The sequence below is a fragment of the Rhodofomes roseus genome (assembly GCF_022264815.1).
Source record: "Rhodofomes roseus strain CIRM-BRFM 1785 chromosome Unknown C8Q71scaffold_13, whole genome shotgun sequence".
NCBI lineage: Eukaryota > Fungi > Basidiomycota > Agaricomycetes > Polyporales > Fomitopsidaceae > Rhodofomes > Rhodofomes roseus.
Window position 1 is genome coordinate 534,474 of NW_025952969.1, and position 20,085 is coordinate 554,558.

At 57.1% G+C, this 20,085-nt stretch overlaps 9 protein-coding genes and 2 non-coding genes across 11 annotated transcripts; 8 read left to right on the forward strand and 3 right to left on the reverse strand.

Annotated features, from left to right (window-relative positions):
- The first annotated feature begins 238 nt into the window (after positions 1-238).
- Positions 239-310, forward strand: C8Q71DRAFT_t89. Its single transcript has one exon. It is a non-coding gene; the product is annotated as a tRNA-Glu (tRNA).
- Positions 311-531: 221 nt separating this feature from the next.
- On the forward strand, positions 532-3,249 carry C8Q71DRAFT_837093 (uncharacterized protein). The gene is made up of 2 exons (XM_047926460.1): positions 532-1,111; positions 1,610-3,249. The coding sequence occupies exons 1-2, from the start codon at positions 642-644 to the stop codon at positions 3,033-3,035; spliced, it is 1,896 nt and encodes a 631-aa protein (XP_047777716.1). The 5' UTR covers positions 532-641; the 3' UTR covers positions 3,036-3,249.
- Positions 3,250-3,274: 25 nt separating this feature from the next.
- Positions 3,275-3,375, reverse strand: C8Q71DRAFT_t95. Its single transcript has one exon. It is a non-coding gene; the product is annotated as a tRNA-Asp (tRNA).
- Positions 3,376-3,443: 68 nt separating this feature from the next.
- Positions 3,444-4,843, forward strand: C8Q71DRAFT_765005 (uncharacterized protein). Its single transcript, XM_047924101.1, has 3 exons — positions 3,444-3,676; positions 3,733-4,259; positions 4,317-4,843. The coding sequence occupies exons 2-3, from the start codon at positions 3,881-3,883 to the stop codon at positions 4,538-4,540; spliced, it is 603 nt and encodes a 200-aa protein (XP_047777717.1). The 5' UTR covers positions 3,444-3,676; positions 3,733-3,880; the 3' UTR covers positions 4,541-4,843.
- Positions 4,844-5,390: 547 nt separating this feature from the next.
- Positions 5,391-7,094, forward strand: C8Q71DRAFT_710232 (WD40 repeat-like protein; the record flags this gene model as incomplete). The annotated part of the gene is made up of 8 exons (XM_047920726.1): positions 5,391-5,494; positions 5,559-5,619; positions 5,684-5,935; positions 5,994-6,254; positions 6,307-6,396; positions 6,449-6,777; positions 6,846-6,881; positions 6,947-7,094. 8 exons carry the CDS (start codon positions 5,391-5,393, stop codon positions 7,092-7,094), a joined length of 1,281 nt encoding a protein of 426 aa, XP_047777718.1.
- Positions 7,095-7,969: 875 nt separating this feature from the next.
- C8Q71DRAFT_111990 (uncharacterized protein) lies at positions 7,970-9,583 on the forward strand. Its single transcript, XM_047916333.1, has 5 exons — positions 7,970-8,230; positions 8,281-8,509; positions 8,572-8,789; positions 8,849-9,045; positions 9,095-9,583. Exons 1-5 carry the CDS (start codon positions 8,206-8,208, stop codon positions 9,482-9,484), a joined length of 1,059 nt encoding a protein of 352 aa, XP_047777719.1. The 5' UTR covers positions 7,970-8,205; the 3' UTR covers positions 9,485-9,583.
- Positions 9,584-9,808: 225 nt separating this feature from the next.
- Positions 9,809-12,062, reverse strand: C8Q71DRAFT_111803 (NADP+-dependent D-mannitol dehydrogenase). Its single transcript, XM_047916331.1, has 10 exons — positions 11,992-12,062; positions 11,583-11,917; positions 11,447-11,513; positions 11,367-11,378; positions 11,248-11,303; positions 11,089-11,190; positions 10,926-11,035; positions 10,529-10,865; positions 10,227-10,454; positions 9,809-10,171 (listed from the first exon to the last, which is right to left on the reverse strand). The coding sequence occupies exons 2-10, from the start codon at positions 11,616-11,618 to the stop codon at positions 10,079-10,081; spliced, it is 1,041 nt and encodes a 346-aa protein (XP_047777720.1). The 5' UTR covers positions 11,619-11,917; positions 11,992-12,062; the 3' UTR covers positions 9,809-10,078.
- An 800-nt stretch (positions 12,063-12,862) lies between these two features.
- On the forward strand, positions 12,863-13,994 carry C8Q71DRAFT_111899 (uncharacterized protein). Its single transcript, XM_047916332.1, has 4 exons — positions 12,863-13,244; positions 13,307-13,537; positions 13,592-13,752; positions 13,805-13,994. Exons 1-4 carry the CDS (start codon positions 13,109-13,111, stop codon positions 13,973-13,975), a joined length of 699 nt encoding a protein of 232 aa, XP_047777721.1. The 5' UTR covers positions 12,863-13,108; the 3' UTR covers positions 13,976-13,994.
- A 166-nt stretch (positions 13,995-14,160) lies between these two features.
- On the reverse strand, positions 14,161-15,477 carry C8Q71DRAFT_765033 (signal recognition particle SRP19 subunit). The gene is made up of 3 exons (XM_047924102.1): positions 15,063-15,477; positions 14,735-14,982; positions 14,161-14,679 (listed from the first exon to the last, which is right to left on the reverse strand). Exons 1-3 carry the CDS (start codon positions 15,314-15,316, stop codon positions 14,255-14,257), a joined length of 927 nt encoding a protein of 308 aa, XP_047777722.1. The 5' UTR covers positions 15,317-15,477; the 3' UTR covers positions 14,161-14,254.
- A 246-nt stretch (positions 15,478-15,723) lies between these two features.
- C8Q71DRAFT_797491 (uncharacterized protein) lies at positions 15,724-16,354 on the forward strand (the record flags this gene model as incomplete). Its single annotated transcript, XM_047925753.1, has 3 exons — positions 15,724-15,746; positions 15,794-15,902; positions 15,953-16,354. 3 exons carry the CDS (start codon positions 15,724-15,726, stop codon positions 16,352-16,354), a joined length of 534 nt encoding a protein of 177 aa, XP_047777723.1.
- Positions 16,355-16,978: 624 nt separating this feature from the next.
- Positions 16,979-19,422, forward strand: C8Q71DRAFT_765040 (P-loop containing nucleoside triphosphate hydrolase protein). Its single transcript, XM_047924103.1, has 2 exons — positions 16,979-17,822; positions 17,884-19,422. The coding sequence occupies exons 1-2, from the start codon at positions 17,001-17,003 to the stop codon at positions 19,201-19,203; spliced, it is 2,142 nt and encodes a 713-aa protein (XP_047777724.1). The 5' UTR covers positions 16,979-17,000; the 3' UTR covers positions 19,204-19,422.
- Positions 19,423-20,085: the final 663 nt, after the last annotated feature.

Consider the following 20,085-nt stretch of genomic DNA (forward strand, 5'->3'; position numbering starts at 1 on the left):
AAGACCAAGCGCAGTATTTAGCGGTCTGATGCGACGGACCACAAGAGAAGATTTAGGAGAAGCTGCTTGAACGATGTGCAGACACCGCACAGATGAAGAGAGGAGTCGGGACTAGAGATGAGGTCGGTGCACACAGACGGTGGCTGAGGACATACAGAGGTCGAAAGTTTAATGAGGCAGATTTGCACAGTAAGAGCTAAACATCAACATAGATACTATACAAGACTGCTTTCCATAATCCGATATGGTGTAGTGGCTAACATTATCGCCTCTCACGCGATAGCCCGGGGTTCAATTCCCCGTGTCGGAATACATTTTGGCTCCACCGAGTGAACACAGCTTAAGTATTTTGGGCACAAGACGAGGATCTCAAGCAGCCTTCGGTGGCCCTGTACACACCTTCACTCGCGACCGCGACCACAACCTTTCCCTTAGAGCCCGGGACCTCCATGCCCACGGTGTAGACGCATAGGCTTAGGCGGTGATCTCTGTGGCTCAAAAATTTCTTCGCGTGCGTGTCTCTAACGCTGTTGTCCGTACTACATAAGTACAGGCAAGTGAACTTCCCCTCACCCGCTGCGCGAAGCCAATTGTACTGATAAAACATTCGACTCTGCACCTTCCCAGGTCATCTTGTCATTATGATGGACGACTTCGCGGAATGGCGTTCCATTCGGCCGTGGCGTCCTACCCTGGCACTGTCCATCCGTGAAATAACATCGGTTTCCGTCACCTTCATCCTATCCTCCCCCTACAGCTCCGACTCCATCGGCTCTCTCAGCATGTCTTCCGACGAAGATGAAGGGTCAGGCTCGGAAGACGATTGCCAGCCAGACAGGACGCAGATCATCTCGGATGTCCTCGCAAAAGGGCTGTCGGTCAAGGTCAACGGCATCCCTTGGCAAAGAGTGCTCATCAAAATCGACGAGGAGACGGATGAGGCCGTGATCATCTTGTTCGGGCTTATGCCAGGCAGGCAGTATGACGTCGAGCTGGGAGTGGTGCCGGGCGAGAGGACATTGCGAGGGCAGATCACTACTGGTGAGTACATCCTGTTCGGGCTTGTCTGGAGGGCGGTATGGCGAACGAGGATTCGGGACGACGATGCGTGGTAGTAGGTCGCCCCCGGAGATAACGCCTACACGCTCCGTGCCAGATGAGTTTCCCTCGGACTTGGCGATTGCGTTTTCCTCGCCCATCGCGATCGGCGGGTCTACAGTCCAGAAGGGACTCCGCACAGGCTATCAAACATCTGCATACTCAGCTGACTGCAGAGTACGTATCTTTCCTTGCTGCGTTTGATCGGGGCTCCTGGTCCTTGCGTAGACCCGTCCGAGCAGTAGCTCTGGCCCATCATCGCCGCCACAGACGAAGTAGGGCACCGAGCGCACGACATACGTGAGGTCAACATGACTGCGCATGCGTTAAAGTGGTGTGACATCGCCTGCTAACCGTCTTATCTGCTACGTAGCGATAGAGCCCTGCTCCCGTACCGTCTGTCTTCGCTCAGCTGCTGACTGCTCGCTGACCTCTATACCTATCCAGATAACGACCTCCACTCCGATCCCTTACGGCCGGATCCCCTGACGGAGGAGGCCGTCCTCCTTAGCAGCTCCCTTCCCTCTAGCAACTCTTCCCAAGCGCTCTCCATCTCTCCTTCCCAAACCTCACCATCCTCCTCCCCTTCCGCACCTGTGCTGATGCCAACCCCAGCACCTCTCACACTGGAGGCTCGCCGACAGCAGCTCACGCACGAGCTCGCGACGCTCAACGCGGAACACGCGCAGCTGACTGCGGCGCTCAAGACCGCGCGCAAAGAGGCGCAGAAGGCGGACGCGGGTCTGCGCGCAGAGATCGACGCGCTGAAGCGTGCGGCTGAGCGCGGCGCGGCGGGCGAGCAGCGGGCGAAGCAGAAGGTGCTCGCGCTGCGCGAGGCGAGAAAGCAGACGGAGGCGGCCGCAGAGGCTATCGAGGCGGCGCGGAAGGAGGTGGAGGCGGCGCTCCCTGGGCTCGAGCAGCGTGTGCGCGAGGCGGAGGAATCGTTGGGGAAGGTGAGACAGAGGACAGAGGAGAAGAGAAACGAGCGCAAGGAGGCAGAGGCGAGGGAGCGGAGGAGGCGCGAGGGGTGGGGGGCAGAGATGAGTGCGCTAGGACGGACGTTGGAGAAGTTGGCTGTGAGGAGGGAGAAGCTGGATGGCTCGGGCGAAGGCGCGGGAGGGACTATCGGCGAGTTGGAAGAGAAGCTGAGGAGGCTGGAGGAGGAGCGCGAGAGGATAGAGCGAGATCCGTTCGGCTACGAGGGCGAGCTCGGAGGGAAGGACGCGGACGGGTCGCAGGAGAACGAGGACCCGATCGTCGAACCCGAAGGTCGTGCGACAAGTCGCTCGGACCACCAGAGTGTATCTGGCAGCTCCTCGCAAGGTCACCAACTCTCGCACCACCACTCAAATCACACTGGATCCGCGCATGCGCATCATCACCATCCACACCAGCACCCTCGCAAACGACACTCACACCCTCATACCCACCACAATCCATATCATTCCGTGTTTCCACCTGCACGAACCGCTGGCCGCGACGCATCGCAATCACATACGCACTCGCAAACCCTTCCTCCAATCCAACGACCGGCACACAGCGCACGGCTGTCGCTTCCAGGCCATCGCGAGCTCAGCGCAGGCCCTGGCGTCATCCATCTACAAGCCCCAGCGGCTGTTTCCTCTCACGTTCACAAGTCCAGCGGTCGATCGCATGCAAACGGACATACCGGTCGTGCCCACTCCAACTCAGGCTCGGGCTCTGCATCGGGATCCGGGTCATCCGCGGCCTCCTCTCCGGCGCCGGCAGCGGGTGGGTCCAACCTTTCGAGCCGCGCACCGACCTTCGAGCCCTCGGGACTTGGGCTGAGCGCGGCGAGGAATGCGTCCGTCGCGAGCAAGTCTGAATTGAACCCTGGGAGCAGTCCGTTTGCTCCACGATCAGGTATCGCGCAAGGAACGTACTCCCACACAAGACCTCGCGGTGACTCTACATAGTCGACAAAGCCCGTGCTATCACGTCGTTCACGATTGTAGCGTCTAGTAATTTAATGTACGTTCCGGCGCACGTAATAAGATATCTGCAGGATGTATTGCACCATCACGGTATACACATAAGTATTTTACACATACACAGACGAATTGACAAGATCCCGGCGTGGGCAAAAAGCGGTGTAGTCCCTTGTTTATGGAGAGTTTGTATCGATGCTGGTGGGTACTACGAGCCTCAAAAAGATCTCTCTGGCGGGGAGTCGAACCCCGCTTTCGCGCGCACACAGGCAGGCTGGTGAAGCCGACTGATGACAGGCGCGTGTACTAACCGATATACTACCAGAGATGGAGGTTATAGCGGGCGTGCTATTATAAGTCAATCTAACAGACAGTGGGTCTTGAAGCGTTCAAGCTCAAGTTGTTGCTCAACGTTTGACATTGAAAACTTAGGTAGTATATATAGGTACCTAGGGGACTAGTCGTACACGGCGGCGAAATCTAGGCTTCGAAGAGCCGAAGGTCCCGGCACAGCGGGTTCTGGTAGTGAGGAGTGGCCATTCCTGGAGGATATATGGGGTGGGCGTTTGTGGGTCCACAAATACTTGCTCTTTTTGGATGGCCACAAATGGGTGTGGGTCCGCGCAGGCGTACGTCGATTTCCATCGTCTGTCGTGGGCGGGAATTGACATGATTGGTTTCGAAGGCCAATCCATTGCCGAGGTAAGCGATAGCCGAAGCAGGCTCAGGGATATATAGCCTGCTCACCCCGCTGCAGTTCACTATCATCCCCCGACTCTCAAGTCGTCTGCATCGTCTGCACCATCCGCCTCGTATCTCTAAACTTTGCCATCATGTCTGCTCGCAGCTCGACCTCCACTGCCTTCCTCATTCCAGCTACCTTCAGCACCTGGAGCGCAGCGCAGGAGCGCGATCTCGAGTCCCAGAGCCTCCGTAACCACGTCCGGCTTCCCACTCCTCCAGCAGCACTTACTCACACCGCTCGTGCTCGCTCCTCCCTTGAGGAAGGTTCGAACCCCATCGACGACTTCTTCGGCGTTACTTCCCCGTCCTTCATCCCACGCGGCACGCAGGACAGCCGCCATGACGCGGTCGGTTTGCCCGTCCACTTCGACGACGCGCCGCCGCCGTACTCGTCGTCGGAGCCGCCTGCGTACAGTCGGTACGGCGAGCACCCAACGCTCGCGATGTATCTGTTCAAGTTCGGTTTCTGTGAGTACATCTTCCCCCATACATGATTGACCTTGCCGCTGACGGGGCACTCTCCAGTGTTCCCACTCTTCTGGATCGCTGGGTCCCTCATCCTCATCTCCCCTCTGCGTGCACCAGAGGACTGGGAGCTTACCAAGACCGAGGCGGAGAGAGAGCAACTCATCCAGTCCATGCGACGCACCGAATTGAAGTGGGCAAAGCGCTGCCTCATTGCCTTCTCCGCCCTCGCACTCCTCATCTCCGCCATCGTCGCCATTGCGGTCCTCGTCATGAGGACGTGAACCCACCTACATCATGACCTCCACATTGTGATCAGTCCTCTACCCGCGTCGCGACACGTATCCGTCGGACGTCCCCACTCGCTGACCTCCGCATCACCATCCATACCAACTCTTGCACACTCGCTCGCACCCACCCGCTGTCGCCCGTCCGTTGGCAACTGACGGACCATCGACCGACCGACCGACATTCCCGCTCCTTCGACCCACGCAACTTCGGATCACGCCCAGGAGGCCCACATTGACACGCTCCTGCACACTCGATACCTCACACTCCCTGGTGACATACGCACCGGCTTGCGCCCACACACTATTCGCACTCCTTGGTTAATCGTTATTCATCTCCATTATGATGTACAGCTCTGTATCGATAGTTGGTCGTTAGATAGGTTACTTGTATCAATACAAACGGAACGATTTCTTTCATTGCAAGTGAATCGAGAAAGGCAGAATGTCAGGAACACGGGCAATAAAGGAGCATACCTGAAAGTCGATATGCTGCTGCAGAAGATTCCTGTTTTTGATCTGGCATCGTTCGCTTGACAAGCACGACCACGGAGGAAGGTCATGTTGCTCAAAGTGATGCGGTGGGCACGAGTGCTGATCTGTGACAATGTGACTCGCAAGGACATCGGTGGCATCCACAGCGAAAGGGAGTTAGTCTTAAGAGTCGCTTGAGAGATTGTTCTCAACGTGAGGCATTCTATAAGGCAGTCATGGGACGATGGTGGTTCGGGTTCAACGAGGTTGGCGCTTATTTGCTGTGGCAGCAGGCCACTTTGTCGGGCTGTCCTAGCTTGTATTCGCGTGTCTCTTCTCGTCTTCCACTGTCAACTCCTGGAAGGCTCACAAGATGATGCAGACGGGCCTCATACCGAATGCTCACAGCGACCTCGTCACGGACGCGTCCTACGACTTCTACGGTCTTCGCCTCGCGACGTGCAGTCTCGACCAAAGGTCAGATCTACTTGCTTTACTTCCGCTCGAAGAGGAACATATTGACGCGCTTGTGCTGTCTAAGAATCAAAATCTGGAGACTCGACGAGAATAGCGGGACTTGGAGTGTGGAAGATGATTGGAAGGTACGCGTCTCATTGTCCTATGTAACTGAACACGCCGAACGCGTCTTCATCTTAATACCCACAGGCCCACGACGCCTGTATCTCCAAAGTCAGCTGGGCACACCCAGAATTTGGCACAGTGATCGCCTCCGGGTCGTTCGACCGAACTGTCAAGGTATGGGAGCAAGCCAATCCCGGCGACGGCGACGGACCGCAGCTGAACGGAGGCGCGGGCCCCTCGAGCGGGTCGCGATGGATAGAGCGGGCGATGCTCGTAGACGCGAAGGGGACTGTGCGCGCCGTTGAGTTCGCGCCGCATCACTTTGGGTTGAAACTGGTGCGTGTCAGAGGCCGATGTATCGCGCGGTCGCTGACAGGGCTAGGTGCGACACTAGGCGACAATATCGTCCGACAACCACCTGCGTGTGTATGAATGCTTGGAGCAGCCGTCGCTCGCGACATGGCAGCTGTTGGAGGAGGTGGACGTGACGGCCCTGCCGTCAGCGTCTGCACCGCGCTCGATCGCGCCGACTGTCACTCTGACTACACCGACGCAACCGTCTGCAACGCTCGACGGGGCCAGTGTCTCACTCGCAGCCCATGCCGCACAGCAGCAAAGCCAGCTGCCCAGCAGACCAGGGCTCGGTTATAGAGAAGTGAGTGTGTCTGCAACTTATTCAGTCATTCCAATGTTGACCCCTTTGCTAGGCGGACGGAGGGTGGTGCATATCATGGTGTAAAGACCGATATTGGGGAGAGATCATAGCGGCGGCGAGCGGGATCAACGGCCTCGTCAAAGTATGTAGTGCGCTATCTGCCCGTCTGGCAAGGAGCTAAACGCGCCTTGCAGATCATCCAACTCTCTGCCGCTCGGACTCCATCAACCATCCTCACGCTTGATCCGACGCCTGCGCCACGCCCGCCAGGCGACGGCGCCGCACGAGGAATAGCATCACCGGGTGACGGTGATGCGCCTCAGCCATACGCGATCACAGCCGTTTCGTGGGCCCCATCATGCGGCCGCTCCTACCACCTCGTCGCCACCGGGGGCCGCGATGGCCACGTACGGATATGGCGCGTGAAGCCGCCTACATTGGAGGACGGCGGGGACACCGACGGCACAGATGCGTCTGATACACGGTGGTCTGCTGCTGTAGTAGCTGATTTTGACGACCACAAGTGCGTGCTGGCGTTCATCTCTGATTGGAGTTATTCATTTTTCATGCTATGTACTGTTTCTGTTCTAGGTCAGGCGTAGGGCGTGTCGAATGGAACATCACAGGGTACGTGCAATCCGATGAAGCGTCAGATTTTATACAGCGTGAATGACTGACTCCGCGATCTTCAGCACCGTCCTCTCTTCTGCAGGGAATGACGGGCGTGTGCGTCTTTGGAAGATGACCGCGGGCAACGTATGGCGACCCGCTGGGCACATCAGCGTCGAACAGGCCGAAGAACAGGCAGCCGATGTCGACATGGACGACAACCCTGTATAGAGCCAACGTCCCCATGCCTGCGACAACCACGTCGTACCGTTCGGTATCGAAGTTCAAGAAGTGTACGTTTTGTTCATGACTGCAAGGGGTTTCTGAGAGTTCTCCCGGTCCCGCCGGCTCCGCGATGCCCTCGTCATATGTGCGATAGCGATGATCGGCTCAGTTCGACATACGCTCGGAGATTGGCAGCGGGTCTCCTCAGCCTTCGTACAATCCACATGCAAGTTGAGGATGCAACCTTTGTGTGCTCCGTTAGGTGCACATGGCCCAGAAAGTCCAGAAGCTCGGCGTCTGAAGTGCACAAGTACGTGCGGCTTGGTTTATCCTTCAGGCTTCAGCTTCAGAATCCACTCGTTCTAGCTGCCCTGCAGAAGCCAAGCCTACACTATGCACCCTCGTTTGTACGTACTGCCCGAGTGACTGGCCGGTATCGTCCGTGCTGCCCAATGAAGTCGTATATCGACCGCCGTGTGGAGAATCAGTGTGGCGGCCGTCATCAGCCTGTCATTTTGATTGGCCCGTCCAATGTGGTTCGGTTCCGGTCGTGCGCGGACTCATTTGTATTCGTCTCGGAGGGAATGCTGGGTGATAGCAAGATGATACTTCGCTGGCATGACATTCCAATGGCTGCACTGTGACAAATATATTCAGCAGTTCTGGCAGACTTCACTTCAATCAGCTTCTCAACGTCGGTGGCTGCACATATCACAATGGGCCGTTTCAGTCAAACACTCACTGCAATACGAAAGTTTATGTACCGGATTCAGAGGGCGTTGCGGATGGTGAAAATATTCGTTCGGTTTGCATGACAGGAGGATGCCGTGCGATGAATGGAGCAGACAAGGCTAGTCCAAATCAGGCTGATCCTCTTGCAGCTCGAGCCTCATCTGAGATCCCGCCAGGAGCGACGCAATGAGAATTTGTCGATTGTATGCGACCAGTTTCGTCCAGCGGAGCTCCCAAGGAGCACCCTTGCCTACCTACCATTACATATGATGCGACGCGCCCCGTCCAGCCTCTCTTTTCCACCCCTCAGAAGCCCCAGCTTATCTAGAGCTCGCGCAGGCGTCGTCCCCTCCTCACACTCAAGGCTAGCGGCGTGTCCGCCTGCATGTCATTCGTTACAACCATCCGGAGTAAGCACCTGCGGTCCTTGCACTTGCGCGATTTCTGCTGACGCAGGTAGTCGTGGCCACGGTCTGCGAATGTACGGCGATTGTAGCAACTACACTTCGGCTATACTACCGCGCATCCAGGAGACACCTCGGCCTCGATGACGCTTGGGCAGCCTTCTCGCTCCTCGCAGTCATTTTCCTGCTCGCGGGAGCATGGATGCGCTCGGACGTGAGCCTGCCGATCCACAAGCGTGTTATGGGTTACTTTATGCTCAACTCCTGCTTTACCTGCGTCCTATGGTTCGTCTTCCCATCTACCTCGCTTCGTCTGAGCGCAGTGGATGATATGGTCCACCCTGTAGGTCCGCGCGCATGAGCATTCTGTTTTCCGTCATGCGAATTATCCCGCGCTTAATGAACCTACGACAATATTCCTACGTCTGTTCGGTGCTGTTCCTAATCATGTGGATTGTCGTGCTCGCGCAGAAACTGTACATCTGCGTGCACAATAATGCTTGGCAGTCCAAGCCGAATGTGCAGTGTGTTCTCGGCGAATCTGTGGGCGGTGTCGAGCTCGCCAGTGCGTTGCTCCCTCGTCGTCCCTTATCCTTGGGCATTGCTCACCTTGTGCTCGCATAGCCGATATCATTGCGGACTCGATCCTCGTTGCCCTGCCCATCCGGCTCCTCTGGGACATAGGCATCTCCTCCACCACACGGAAGCTCCTCGTGGCCATCTTCTCTGCAAGCATGATTACGTCCGTTGTCAGCATCGTCCACACAGCATTTGAGCTTAGCCCAAATCGTGATGCTGAGGCCATCGCTGCTCACGTCGAGGTGTGTACCCGGCCTCACTCCTTGCTGTCCTTCTAACTTGGTACCGCAGGCCGCTGTATCCTTGATCATCTGTAACCTCGCTGTGCTCGTCACCTGGCTCGTGCGCCTTCTCCGGTACGGCGAGGACCTCGAGTCCGGCGGTTGGTCCGACTACTCGACAAGTACGCCCCGTCGCAGGTCGCAGGTCACATCGCTCCGTTTCACCGACGCTCCTGCGATTCTGCTCACCGCGAATGCCCTGGGTCGCAGCCGTGGGGTTGATAGAGAGTTCGACGAGGACGTCACGCGCGGCGGGGAGCTCCCCTCACCTGCCAAGCATAAACGCAACTCAGACCCCTTCCCCTCCGTTTCCGCGGGCAGGCCAGAGGTGTCTACCGTCACATTCACCCCTGATACGAAAATGCAGGAGGACGAGCTGCGTTCGAGCGAAGCGAATTAGCCTCCGCCCGTGCTACCTCTCCTCTCCGCGCCCGCTCATCCTTGCTCGGCCCTATAGGGCATCGCGCAGCCCATTGTGCCTTAGTGTATATTCTGCTATTTGTAACGACCAAATTTGTAGCTGCTTATCTTGTTGCGTTCACGGGATGTTGCGCAGTGGCGTATCATTAGGTAGACTCCTCTTGTCGTGTTAGCGTCAATGTACTGTTTATCATGTGCTGCCTCACAGTCCGCGCCGGCTCCGCGATTATTGATCCCCCACCTTAGGCCTCTTAGCGCGACCTCTTTGTTGCGCGACGGTAAGCAGAAATCTTCACATGCATACGTATGCTCACTAGTCGCTGATTTCTCAAGTGCAACTTCACACGGGGACGTATACGCAGAAGCGTCAATGTCCTTCGCGGGTAAGCTTCTCGTTGCGGAGTTGAGTGCGACGGGAGCGGGAAACACCAGAACTTCGCGCTAATAAGGTATCCATCATTGATACTACTGTCCACTCAGAGCCCACCTCGTTGACGTTCATGCCGACTGTCACCGCAGCAATATCGCGATGCCCCAATCTACGAGGGATTATCTATCGAGTGGCTTGACAAGTTCAGCTGGGTTTGACAGCAATCTTCAGCGCTCCGCGACTATGCATCTTTGCCAGCGCCTGCTCGTACTCCGCGATGGTGAACACGTCCGTCACCTGTGTATCGTCGAGGTTACTATGGCCAACGCATAGGGCCACAACGGAGACGTACCATCCCCTTCACGCGGATCTTGCCGCTATCGAGGTACTGCACCGCCCGGGGGAAGCAATACGTTTGCGCGAAGGACCCAATGATCTGGATTTCGTCGCCGAATATCTTCGAGGGCGGCCAGCGCACGCGCGCGGCGTTGTCGTACACGCCGTAGATCATCAGCTTCCCGCCGCGGCGGACGTAGTTGATTGCTTCGTTCGCGATCTTCTCCGACCCCGTCGCCTCCACCTACATTGTACAAATCCGTCCTAGTCAGCAAGGTAGCGCGAGCCACCGCCTGGCTTGACACAGGGGCCACTCACAACAACGTCGAAGCCGTACGGATTGTCCTGTTTGAGCTGAGCCCACTGTGTCTCGGGGTTGACCCGATCGAGCTCGATGTATTCGTCGCCTGCGTCGAGCTGCTTCGCTATCTCGGTCTTGATACCCTTGTTCGCCGCGATGACGACTTTGGTCGCGCCGTTGAGCTTGAGGAGCTGCGCAAGGACAAGGCCGGTCGGGCCGGCACCGATGACCAGGGCATCGATGCCCACCGCCGTCTCGAGCTTGTCCATCCCATGGATGGCGCACGCCGCAGGCTCGATCAGGGTGGCCTCTTCATCGGTGAGGTTGTAGATCTTGTAGACCTTGTGGGCAGAGCTATGGGGTGAACAGATGATATGGGGACGGCGTCGAACATGCAATGCATGGCAGACGTACAAAGTGATGTACTCGCTGAAGCCCCCTGGCTGGGTCGCGCTGACGCCCTTGCCCTGGAAGTTCTCGCAGAGCAGAGTCTCTCCGCGCCGACAATAGAAGCAGGAGCCGCACTAGTGCGATGTTCAGCTGACTGAAATACTAGATACATATATCACGAACTCACAGTGACGCCAGGATCTGCAACACACCGGTCGCCCTTTGCGAAACCTTTGACGTTCTTCCCAATTTCTGCTATGACGCCAACGACTTCATGTCCCGGGATCAGCTGTATATGAAGGCGACGTCAGCGATATGGCGAACGGTGAGTTGCACCAGGTCTTACCGGGAAAGACGCGATGAATTCTCCTTCGTGTACATGGCCATCTGTTCCGCATACACCTGGTAGCGAGTGAGCATTAGCATAGCTACTCGCGTGCTACCAGTGGCTGGTATGTCCCGTACCGCAGCATGTAACTGTTCATGCACACACATGGGTCACTGATCAGCCGCAATAATAAGGATGCACACGCGGATGCACGCACCTTTCAACAACACCTCATCATCTCCTGGCTTTGGAATCGGCACCTCTGTGAGCGTGAAATTGCGGGGCTACTCCACAGTCCAAAGAATGTATCGTTATGATGGTGATGCACAATGTAGACATCGCGGGTCACGTACCGATTCATATTGGACTGCTTTCATCTGTGCCGACATCTGGCTGTAGTCAATGGCCACTGCTCACACTGGCTGTAGAGTCTCAGCTTGAGCAGAGTCTGCACGCTGTATGCTGATGAGTATCGCGGGGAAGGGTGTACTTTCATCTCGCACATCCGTCCGCATCGTCGGGCCGCACACCAATTGCTGCCTCGGCGAAAGTACGGCTGGCACAGGAGCTATCGGCACCCTCTTATCTGGTCGAATCCGATTTGGGCAAACCAACGGGAAACGGTTAAGAATTGCCATGGTGCACCTCGAGCCGAAGGGACGCGCCAGCCAGCGGGCTGAGGCCGTTCCTTGCTGCCAGTGAACTCTGTGAGTAATAGGTTGCTTTACTATGCGTGGGAAAGTAGTCACAGTGATTACTGACATGGGTAAGTATGTATGTAACAATGTATGATAGATAGGTTAGAAGGCCTCGAGATCGACGAGGGTAGTTTGCAGTCTGCCTTCATGGAGTGCGATTTCTTATCGTGCTCTGTCTGGACTGCATCTGGAGGGTATAGTGGCTCTATATCTATTCATTGCTAGCAATTGCCGCCTTCGGTCAAATGTCAGTGCTCCTGACCTTGACCTTGAGCCTACGAATGTCACTCACAGGGATCGAGTGCATATGACACCCTGTGACTCTTGTGCGTTGAGGCCACAAACAAATAGACGTTCGGACGTACCATTGGCAATACCAAGTCAGGAGACATCAAGGAGACACGTAGATCCTCGAGGCGTCCCTCGGAGGTGAGCGACACCACTCCGCGTGTCTACTCAACGCTCCCGACCCGGCGTGCGTACAAAGAACCACACATGCAGGCGACACTTCCGACCTACTTTGTTTGAGGACTGAAGTCAACGGGTTGAACTCTGCTAGTGAGATTGTGTTGTCACGGCCGTACTGCAAGAGCTCACCACCTGACCCATGCCGTACAAGCAGAACACCTAGTGCATGGTATGATGATGCCTCGGAGTCATTCTCCCTCTTCTCCCACCATGTATGCATACGGTTGCTATGACTATCATGTCCTCGTCCTGGCCTTCCATATGAATCCCACTGACTACCTCAGGCGCTACAGAGCACCGACGCTAGACAATTATGGCCACACAATAGACGTCCACCCAACAATTACCCGTTCCCTCGCGCGGAGCCGGACAATTAGCCTTCGCGGACGCCCGTCATTGTTGGTACATTGATGTCTGCGCACGCTGCCCATCATATCTCGCCCGGACGCGTCTCACAATGCGCGCGACATACAGCCTAGAGCACGCACAAAAGGCTGCACGCCGGATTTGGGCGGGCGGCGTGCCGCATGCCCTGGGGCGCATTAGAAGCATGGAGGGGCGGCTGCGAGCCAGGAGGAGCTCCCAGTGCGTATAAATCAGCCTCTCGACGAGGGATAGGGCCAAGGAACCCAATCTCCGAGCACCGATACTCCCGGGCCCAAGCAATCCTACTGCCCCCGCCCCCGCTCTTCGACGAAAGACACTAACCAAAGATGATGTCGACGCCTGCGCAACCTACCTTCAGCACTCGCGCCGCTGGTAAGGCTCGGGCTTCTGATGTTGGCATCCGATCGCGCATGACGCAGGTCCAAGCTCAGGTCCAGGTAGCCCAGCGGCGCGCCGCGCTCGGTATGTTTCAAAGCTTGTACGGTCCAGAGGCTCCAGCACTGACTTCGCTGTCACCGATCCAGCTGTTCGTCAACCGACGACGGTGTCGCCGCACCAGCTGCACAGGCGATCGCCGTCCGCAAGCGCGGTACTTGACTTTTGCCCGAGCGAGTACCGCGAGACGACCGCTTCTCAGCAAAGAGGAGAGCTGGCCGGCCCCGTTTCCAAACCGAACGTCAAGGGCCGGCCCAGCGACGTGGATCTCCGTCACGGAACCATGTACGTCAACTGGGTGCAAAAAGCCGTTCTGGCACGTGAGTATATGCTCCGGATAGCTTCAGGACGAGGAATACTGACGAAAACTGTAGGCCTGTCGCATATACCCCTCATGGATGTACCGCCAGAGGAGGAGTCTGAGTACCGCGGGATGTACAACGTGCTGTGGACACACATCGCAGAGATGGAGCCGCTCCTGCCGCTATATGCTTGTTGGATGGCGGAGGACACGATCAAGCAGCTCGTCACTGCCGTAGGTCCCTCCCCCTATCCGAGATTTCTGTGTCCTGATGTGGTACCGGTAGAACGCGGTCGTGAAGCAGCAAAAGCTATATCTTGCGTCGGAGAGCCCCCGCTTCATCATCGACCTGCAGACGGTCACGCTATTCACGCGGCAGATTGAAAAGCTGAAGGAAGCAATTGCCGAGAGGCAAAGAGCGATGCAGCGCCAGGCAGCAGAGCACGGACAGAAGTAGGGATGCTGATGAGAGCGTCCAAGCTTCGGCTTGAAAGTTAGGAGCCCACAGAATCATGGATACGCAGGGAGGGGATACCAGGATTGCCTGCAGGGACGGGCTTGCTTATTTGTTCATATATCGCTAGTCTGTAGCATAGTCTTCGAAATTCACCAAAGCTACGGGCTGCCGAGATACCATTGATGTGCTGTTGAAACAAGGCAAGCTTTAATTGATCCACGATCCTGCTACAGCGACAATACATGAGCAGTACAACCGTCTCTTGACATCCAGAGCAACTCATCCTCTCACCCTCACGACCTTCCGCTTGCCCTTCCCTCCTCCGCCGCCACCGCTTACTGCGGGCGCGCCCTCCTGCGTGTTCATACCAGCCTTGATCGTCTCTATCAGCACACCGCTCGGCAGCGCGGGTGAGTATGGTGAGACCTGGCTCGTCAGCGGTGGGTGCGGCAGCGGCGGGCTGGGTGGCTTCGGGCGGCCCTTCGTCTGCGAGGGTGGCTTCGAGGTGCTAATGGAGACATTCGAAGAGTTCGTAGCCTTGGAAGGCTTGCCGGACGCGGGCTGCTTGCCCTTGTAGGGTGTGGGTGTTGGCGCAGGTTCTGGCGTCGCCGACTCCGTCGTGGATGTCGTGTAGGGCGCCTTGGGCACGTTGTCAGGCTTGACGAGCTGGATTTGGTTTGCTATCTTCTCGAGCAGCTGTTTCTCTGGGGGACGAAACGCGTGAAGGGTGCGCTAGGGGGAGCAAGCGGGGAGACGCACTGGTACTGATGCTGGGGTCGACGAGCCGCCCATCCTTCTTCCACTGTACACGCACCCTCCCGGGGTTGTCCCAGTCGCGCGGGTGTGCCTTGTTCATCTCGTGCAGCGTCCCAAGCCCGAGCCTGCTCGCGGCATCCGCGATGTCTCTGCTCAGCGGCCACCAGAGGCTCTTCGAGCGCGCGATGCGTCGCTCGCCGGTCCCGTGGGGTCGCTTCGCGTCGATGTATATTGGGTACACACACGTCCATCTTCCAGCAATGAGAAGTCAGAAGGAGACAGAGGTACGGACATAAGCAATGCGAAGAGGAAAAAGCGAAGGCGGGCGCACTTCTTGTAGGGCGTGATGTCGGTGACCGCTCGCGAGCCATGCTCTGGCACGGGGGCCTTGAATTGCGTTTGTGAGGGTGATGCAGGTCCAGCGGTTGGGGCACGCAACGGGGGGACGTCGTCGTCTGAGTCGGCGTCGTCTGAGAGCTCTGTGAGGATGGCGCCGCGCAAGCCAGTATTGGGCAGGGGCTTGTTCGGGAGAGGGAGGTCGGTGTCATCGTCGAAGTCCTCGACGACCGCTGTTCTGCGAGACATTGGCGATGGCCGAAAGGCGGGTTAGCAATGTGCACTCGAAAGTATGCCGTAGAGGATGGGATGATGGTCGTAGTGCGCGAAGGGACGTCCGACGGCCTGTGCCGCCGAGTCTGCGCTAGACGCTCTCAACTGCTCACCTGCAACCGTCTTTTCGTAGCTCTTTTGACATTGCTTCAAGAGCCTCATAGGTGGTTTTATATGTGAAGAACGGGACAACGGCGAACTCAATATATAAACAGCTGCTGTGTTCCCGAGTCGGCAGCAAGTCGCGGCGCCAAACGCGGGACTGATGGCCAGCGGGAGCCGTTCACAACCTTCCAACCTACTACTATACACGTCGCGGACCGCGATGTGTGCTGCCTGTCCGTCACTATTCTGAACATCAAGGGCATTGCTAGCGGGCTGATATGAGACTGACCTGGCAATTATGGTACGTCGGAGCAGTCAGCTTTGCTACCGCGACTCACATCTTAGAAGGCTCTTCATCTCGTCTCTTGTTCAACTTACCGTAACTCAGGAGGTCGGTAACACGACAGATCTCGTCTGCCGACCGTTTGGAACGTGTGAGCCTTGTCCAAATGATGCGGTGAGTCCGGACTGCACGTCGTTGCCCTCGTCAATACTGACGCCCTCCAGCTGAACGAGCCCTTCTGCCAACCCTTCGGCAACCGTCGACTGATGCATTGCTCTCCTCGCACACCCTCTTCTGCATATCACCCTGCCTCCGGTCCAGTACCCTTCCGTGGCGATGAACACGACTTCGACCGCGGACCGCCGCCCTTCGCGGGCGCCGACTCTGACACTGGCCAGTCTGATCCCGACGGGGGCGAGATCCCTGCTTGGGAGGCCTGCGGGCGCATCGTTGCGAAGGAGCGCGGCGACTTCTACGAATTCCTCGCATGCAACGCCGTCATTGCGGCTGTCGCACTCGTCGTCTTGTTTATGCGCTCGAAACGCCTGCAGGCGATGCATGCTAGACAACTAGCGGCAAGGATTGGACTTGTCAGAGGGCCTCCGGGAGGCTGGGCTACTGCGTAATTGGGGCTTCATGGGACGCAGAGGATGTATTGTACGCCGTCCGTTAATACCCTACCATCACTGGTATACATCGCGCAGTCGCATGGCTTTAGCTGAACCGAACTGCATCATACTCACACTCGCGTTTAACTAGCTGCGAATGGCTCTGGGTTATGCCTAAGATGCAGGTTTGGGCAATGATATGATGAGGCACCCTGCGAGATTCACTCAACCACATTCGAACCGCACCGGCTGGCAAACGATTGCTACATCAGTACTACGTACGTTATGTAATGAAGTACTTGAGCTTACAGTCAGTACATGCATGTATAGATGTAAGTATCATACGTGTCATATACAGCAACACTGCGAGTTTGACCCCCGCGGAGAACCTTTTCTGAATTCTGCATAATAGACTCAAAGGCTTCGAACAGGCTTCGAAAAGGCATGTTTCCGTCGAACATGCTGTGAACATGCTGAAACGCATCTATTCTGAGAATGTTCGGGTTAGTATTTCGGAAGATTTCGGAGTTGCAAAAAGCTGGTTTGAACTTTGCCGCGGTGGGAAAAGCGCTGTCCGGCGCCAGGCGTCACGTGGAGCGTCTATATAAGAGGAAAATTCGTGTAGCGCTCGGTAGCCCCGCTGTCCTCTTCTTCCCGAACCAATATGTTGGCCACATTGTGCGCCAGGGCCGTGCGGGTACCCGCCAAAGGCTCCTTACGGGTACACGCGGCGAGAGGTACGTCCAGTCCTCGTCACTCTGGTGGTTCGAGCTTGACCGTCGTGGCAGGTGTCTTCAGACAGACACCCATCCGGCGATGGGCTGCTACTGCTGCTGCTCAGACAGCCCCGGAGGAGGCTCTCAGTCAACACGTGGAGGCACACCAGGCGGCTTCTGAGACACCGGAGTTCTCCACTCTTCAGGACGTTGTCTCGCCCAACACCCTGAAAGCGATCATCGGCAAACCGTTCGAGCTTACGCGCATGTCCCCGGTGCAGGCCGCCGTACTTCCCCTTCTCCCCGGTTTGGCTGAGCCCCACGCACCTGGCGCAGAGCATCCCCGCGACCTGCTCGTCAGAGCACGAACAGGTACTGGTAAGACCCTCGCTTTCCTGGTGCCCGCTATCGAGGCTCGGATCCGGGCCATGAAGGCATACGGTGAACAGGCGGTGACGGACGCTGGGGCGTCGGCGGACCAGCACACGCAAGAACGCGCGATGCGCCATTTCGCGCGAAGCACTCCCGGTTGTCTCGTCATCAGCCCTACGCGCGAGTTGGCGACCCAGATTACGAACGAGGCGCTGCGTCTCAGCTCCCACCACCGCGGTTTCGAGGTCAGGCTCTTCGTCGGCGGTGCTAGCAGGAGAAGTCAGTTGCACGATTGGCACAATGGCAGGCTGGACATCGTCGTCGCGACCCCGGGTCGCATTCGGGATATTATGGAGAACGAGCCTGATATCAGTAAGGCCTTGAAGCGGACGAACATGGTGTGTGATCTCCTCGCTCCCTTGTTCGCTGTCATTCATCGTAACCTACCCTGTCTTGTAGTTGATCCTGGACGAGGCCGACACACTTCTGGACATGGGTTTCCGTGATGACCTGGACGCCATCGTCTCGCATTTGCCAAAGTCCCCATCGAGACAGACGTTCATGTTCTCTGCCACGGTTTCCCCCCCAATTCGACAGATTGCCCGTGAGTACCTTGACGCGAAGCACTCGTACATCAACTGTGTCGACGATGCGGCGCCTCCGACCCATGCTAGCATCCCACAATACCATACTGTTGTGCCGTCCGAGGGCGACTTCGTCCCTCATCTCCTCCGCATCCTCGCCCACGACCAGTTGACGCACGGCATAAAGTCCAAGGTCCTCGTGTTCGCCCCTACGACCAAAATGACGCAGCTCTTCACGACGATTGTCTACAGCCTGGCTTCTACGCTGCCTGCGGGTAAATCGACGAGAGTCACTCCGATGCACTCAAAGCTTAGCCAGCCGTCGCGCGACAAGGCTGCCGCCGCGTTCCGCGAGGCGTCGCGGAACCCCACCGTCCTCGTCAGCTCGGACGTGTCTGCCCGCGGCGTCGACTACCCCGGGGTCACGCGCGTCATCCAGCTCGGGATTCCCATCACCGCTGAATCGTACATTCACCGTGCAGGTCGCACGGGCCGTGGCAAGGATACGACGTCCGGACGCGTCGACCTCGTGCTTATGCCTTGGGAGGCTGGCTACGTCAGCTGGAAGCTCCAAGACATGCCGCTGAAGCCGGTGACGTCGAACGAGCTCGTGAGGCAGGTGCAAGAGCTCGCGCAGCGTTACGATAACGGCGAGCTAGACGTCAAGTTTTTCCACGCCGCGCAGAAGCCGTACGCACCGGTGCTAGAGACGATGCAAGATGAAATCAAGGAGCTGCACGGCCGGCTCGACGAGGAAGCGATCGTGGAGACTCTGATGTCGCTCCTCGGGTACTACGGTCCGCGTGTGGCCGATCTGCGCGTGCAGCGCGAGGTCGTCCTCGAGGGTGTCAAGAAGTGGGCGACGCAGGCGATGGGTCTCCCGAAGCCGCCCCATATCTCGGCCTCCCTTCTCGGGAAGACGGGCTTTGGTGGTGGTGGTGGTGCCTCGTCGCAGTTTTCCCGCGGGCGTTCCAGCAGGTCACTATCCAACCAGCAACCATGGATCGGCCGTGGCAACAGGGAGTCGCGCGGCTTTGATAAAGAGTCGCGAGGATCTGACAGGGATTCGCGGAGCTACGGTCAGCCTAGAGAATCTCGAGGGTTCGACAGAGGTTCTCGGGACTTTGGCCGCGACTCCCGCAGGAGCGGCGGCTATGACAAGCCGGCGCCGAGGAGGTCGTTCGACGATGAGTGATCCACCTACGTTTACTCATCGCGCAAAAGCCTATTGTGCAGGCGCGATGCCTCGCACGGAGGTTGTTGACCGCCAGCTTATGCGGTGGTATGGGTTAGACTGGGTGCGCAGCGCCGCTGGGCCGCATTGTACTTCTAGTATGGTACCTACGCTTTCATGCATGTAATAGGTTTGTTGCGCTTTCGATGCGAATAGAGACGACCTTGGGGCTCCCCACTACTCTCTGGATTGAGACAAGATGGCGATACATATGCACTCTTTGAATACTCAGGCCTCAGGCCCAGGCCCGGCAAGTCTTGAGCGCTTGAGTTTGAACCCTAATGCATAAGGTCAACAGCCAGCTTGGACGTGAGGCATGAGACTGCGGCCGCGATGCAACGTTGCATGTCCATTCGAGTTGCGTACTGTATCCACTAAGCCTGAGCGAGCCAGGCGAGACATTTCATATTTCATATTTCAATCCTTGGCGTTGACTGGGATTGAGACAGTGGTGAGTGGAGCACCGAGCGTATCGTACCGATTCGATCTCCTGGGTATCCAGGTCTGCTTACCTCATTCTCAGGCTGTGGCTCCGTCACTCATGTATAACTCTATACCGTTCTATAGCATCTCTGCTCTGTGCATGGCAGCACGCGTGCGTGGGATACAGTACTGTGAGACTCATGCGTCGGACCTTCTGGACACTCGGAGCGGAGATAGGCTCCCAATCTCAGTTACGTACTAATTGTGGGCCGAGCCTGGCGTGTCTTGTCGGCTCGTCCTTAAGGAAGATTTGGCACGGTCCGCGGGAACGAGCTAGCCTACAGATAGTCTCCCCTGTTCATAAAAACACAAGTGTCTGCGCTCTTGCTTGGCTTGACGGTCTCCATTCCCGACTCGGCG